This window comes from Salvia hispanica, chromosome 3 (assembly GCF_023119035.1).
Source record: "Salvia hispanica cultivar TCC Black 2014 chromosome 3, UniMelb_Shisp_WGS_1.0, whole genome shotgun sequence".
NCBI classification, from domain to species: domain Eukaryota; kingdom Viridiplantae; phylum Streptophyta; class Magnoliopsida; order Lamiales; family Lamiaceae; genus Salvia; species Salvia hispanica.
In genome coordinates, this window is record NC_062967.1 from 37,440,785 (window position 1) to 37,444,807 (window position 4,023).

Consider the following 4,023-nt stretch of genomic DNA (forward strand, 5'->3'; position numbering starts at 1 on the left):
ATCATTATGGTTTGTCTTATACTTAACCTAGATTAGTTAAAGGTTCTAGATTGTTCCAACAATGGATATATGTATGAGCTCTTCGAGCATTTTGATTATGAAATGAAAAACAACAAATTTACACTCAAGCTATTTTTGGTATTCTCTGCATTCACTTTCTTCTTCATGGATCCTACTGGATGTTTTCAGTCTGGTCCTTCTCCTTCTCCTCCGCCGCAAATCCACCGTGATGCTCGCACCGGCGTCGAGGAAGGAGGAGATTCCCAATCCTCCGTCGAGGCTCCACCAATCGGCGCCGATGAACGTGTCGCAGATGCGTGAACGCCGATTTCGACGAGGCGGAGGACGACAGTGATGAAGAGGAGGAGATTGTGCCTCCGCACGTGATCATGGCGAGGTCGCACGTGACGTTCTCGGTGTTTGAAGGCGCCGGGAGGACGCTCAAGGGCGCGATCTGCGCCGCGTCCGCAACGCTATGTTTCAGGAAACAGGTTTTATCGATTGAAATTTGGGGGAAAAATTGAACGAAAATTTGGTTGCTATTCTTAGGTATGAAATAAGATGTTTTTCTAGTTTGATATCTTGAGTTTGACTCTAATTTGCCTTTTCCCATCACATCTTAGCCGCTCTTTGTCTCCTTTCCAACATGTATAAGAATATTAGGTTGAAAAAGACATTTATGGATATGCATGAATCTGAGATTCTCAGCGAAACAAAAGCAGATAACTAAAAAAGAACTTCATATTCTAAAATTTTCTTTTTATTTCACTCACTCTCATTTTGCAACTACAAAACTATCACCTAACAATCCTAAATAAGTCATGATGTTGTCCCAGGAAAGAAACTCGTACAAATTGGTGGATTAATCTTTGCCAAAGCAAGAATACAAGAAGGCAAAATCCATAACCCATCACCACAAATCAAACCTGATGCAACTGCAGGAACCATCAATCCAGCCTCCTTCCTATCTATTCTATTCCAAACATACACCCCCAAGCTCCCTATACATATGTCTATGGCGAAAGACGCCCCTACGAAGAACGGCACCGCCATGGCCATCGGGAGAGGCACGAATCTCCCGAGCCGCGCCGGTGCCGCGTCCCTCACCAGGTTCGCCAACACGGCGAACCCAAAAAACCCGTAGCATAGCCGCAAGCAATGGTGAGGCAAAGCGGAGAAGCCCTCCACGCCAAGAATTGCCATGTTTCGATACATGAGTGCGTAGGGCGCCTTGTAGATGCTATCCGGGCTCCCGACATCGAACGCCTTGTAGAAGAGGAAGAACGTGAGTGGCGCGATAATGCACCCGATGGCCGTGCCGACCGCCTGGCTAAGGAGCATCGCGCGCGGGGAGGTTAGCGTTAAATGCCCGGTTTTCATGTCTTGCATTAGGTCTGACGACATGGAGACCATCGACTTCACTAAACCGCACCCGATCAGCCCGGCAACGACGCCATTCTCCTCCCCGCCAAGAGCCGCAAGAACAAACAGGGCGACCTTGGCGTAATTAAACGACATGTTCATATCCGTTAGGCCGGTCCCGTAGGCGTTGCAGAAGCTCAAAGACGGCGCGAAGATGTACACGACGGCTATGTGGTACCACTTGAGCTGAGGGAACATGATTGGGATTATTATGACCGAGACGACCGAGAAAAAAATGTATCCGGAACAGGACACCCATAGCGGAATGCTCTCCCTCTTGAATACCTCGTTCCTTCGAACATCAGCCACGGATTGGTCCTTGTCGTTCGACTCTGTCATCACGGTCCGCATGCTACGGAATGTGAAGAACAGTGTCTTAACGAAGTTATAGAGGCCATCACCAAGAATCAGAGAGATTGAAGTGAAAACCTGTGAAATATGATAAGAACACACATTTTAGGCCGTCTTAGGTCAGATAACTCATAAATAAAACTATAAAAGAGTTATCTACCTTAGCAAACGGAAAAATAACAAGTTAGTACATAGATGCATACTTTGTAACCATTGAGACTCTTCATGCTACTTTCTTTGATGTCTTTGTGAAACCAATCCCCCTTGCGCCGGCCTATCAACGGCCACATTACGCCCCACGACAAGACTACTCCAAGAAGCAACGACACGTTCACTAGGTATGAACAGATCATTCCGGCCCCAACATAGGTCATGCTGAAGTCGAAGAAAAATCTGTCGAAATCTCAACGTTTCAAACTAGCTTCCAAACGTAAACTCATGAGACCGAAAAAGGTGTAGTTTGTACCGTACGTTTGCTTCCACGCTCTCAACCCGAACGTAGGGAAGTTGGCAAATCCGCAGTGCTCGCCACCCGAGTAGAACCACTGGAAGAAACTCCACATGAAACTGAACGAGGAGAACTTCACGAAGCCACGAACCTGTTTCCTGAGTGAAATCGAAAGCCATTTATCTAAAACACGCACACACACAAGGGTCGTAGTCTATGGCAAGAAAAGAGGAGAGAAGGCCTACTTGGCCATCTTGTCTCCTTTGGGAGTGTGGAATCCATTGATGAGAAGAGCAGTTGCAGTTCCACTTGGGTAGGGCAATTTGTAGTCTATGATCATCATCTGTCACAACATCAAAATGCCAAAATATTTAGATGAACATTATTTTTTCTTCCAATGTTAAAAAAATCAGCATACCTTTCTCAGAGGAACCAATGCTAATAGCCCAACAAAGCTAACCACAAACAAGAATCCCATCATCCAATCAAGCTCAGGTTCCTTCAAATTCGTAGGCGAATTCCCCTCTGTATCGACTCCCGCCTGCTCGTATATCTTCCTACTTAATGACAACAGGAAGGATGCACAGCCACCTGATGCCAAAAAAAGCATAGCATATGAATTAAACACAAAATCAAATGTTAAAAAAAAAAAAGGTTTTGTTCCAAGATGCTGCAAACCTCCGTAAGCGAGGCCATAACAAGCGACTGCACACGTCTGGATCACCGTGTTCTCCTGCCTAGTGAACGGTGTTGTGGTGAAATTGGATTTTTCGAGGAGTTTAGTCCATGTTCGCATGAAGACGAATGCAAGAAGCGCAGCTGAGATGTTGAGGTTTGGCACTATCCCGATTGTGAGATTGAGTTTCATCAACACGACACTGTAAATTGTTCCGATGAATAAACCAGCAATCATTCCTCGAATAGTGATCTGTTTCTTCCACGGCGGAATCCTCTTCATGTCATCCGGCAGCTCATCATTCTCATCCAAACTCAGAGTCTCAATCTCTGTGTTTTCACCATTCTCCATTTCTATATCGAATTCAACCACAATCACAATAAAAAACTAAACTAAGTTAAGTTTTTACTTTACAGCAAATGGCAATCAACATTAAATGAAGATTTATAGGAACAAAAATGGTTTTGGAAGAAAAAGACAGGTCTTTTTTCTTCTTCTGTCATAATCAAGAAGTCAAGAATTCAACATGAATGAATGCTAAAATGATCATTAATTGGTTTTGCAAGAAAAAGATTGTTTTCTTCTTCTGTCATAATCAAAAACCCAAGAATTCAACATGAATAAATACAAAAATGTAAAAATTGGTTTTGCAAGAAAAAGACTGCTTTTTTTCTTCTACTATAATCAAGAATTCAATGTGAATAAATACAAAAATGATCATTTTCATGTAAAAATTGTACAAATTGCCAGAAACCAACCTGAATTTGAAGCTTTCAAATTCAGTAGAAATAGTATATTAGATAGAGAGAATTGAGTTTGATGGATTCGATATTTAAGGATTATGTTGGTAATAATGTTGATTTGACTTGGTCATATGGAATAGTATTTCTTTTTTGATTTGCTAGTCAAAATGGTAATATATGTTGAAAGATCCTCTATCTAGTGCTTGATTAATGGAAAGACTAATTCTTGCCCTAAATATTGGATTTTGTGAAATTAAAGTGTAATCTATTGAAGGTCACTCCCTAGGTTTACGTGTGTAGTTTAGTCCATGTATGAATATGAGAAATAAAATGGAAATTGTAGATTGACCTGCTTTTGCTGAGGGTGTACATCATGTTTCTTT

General features: G+C 42.5%; 1 protein-coding gene across 1 annotated transcript; it reads right to left on the reverse strand.

Moving 5' to 3' along the window:
- Positions 1–773: 773 nt before the first annotated feature.
- Positions 774–3,248, reverse strand: LOC125210071 (metal-nicotianamine transporter YSL3-like). The gene is made up of 6 exons (XM_048109653.1): positions 2,900–3,248; positions 2,640–2,812; positions 2,467–2,564; positions 2,245–2,379; positions 1,977–2,166; positions 774–1,851 (listed from the first exon to the last, which is right to left on the reverse strand). The coding sequence occupies exons 1-6, from the start codon at positions 3,246–3,248 to the stop codon at positions 820–822; spliced, it is 1,977 nt and encodes a 658-aa protein (XP_047965610.1). The 3' UTR covers positions 774–819.
- Positions 3,249–4,023: the final 775 nt, after the last annotated feature.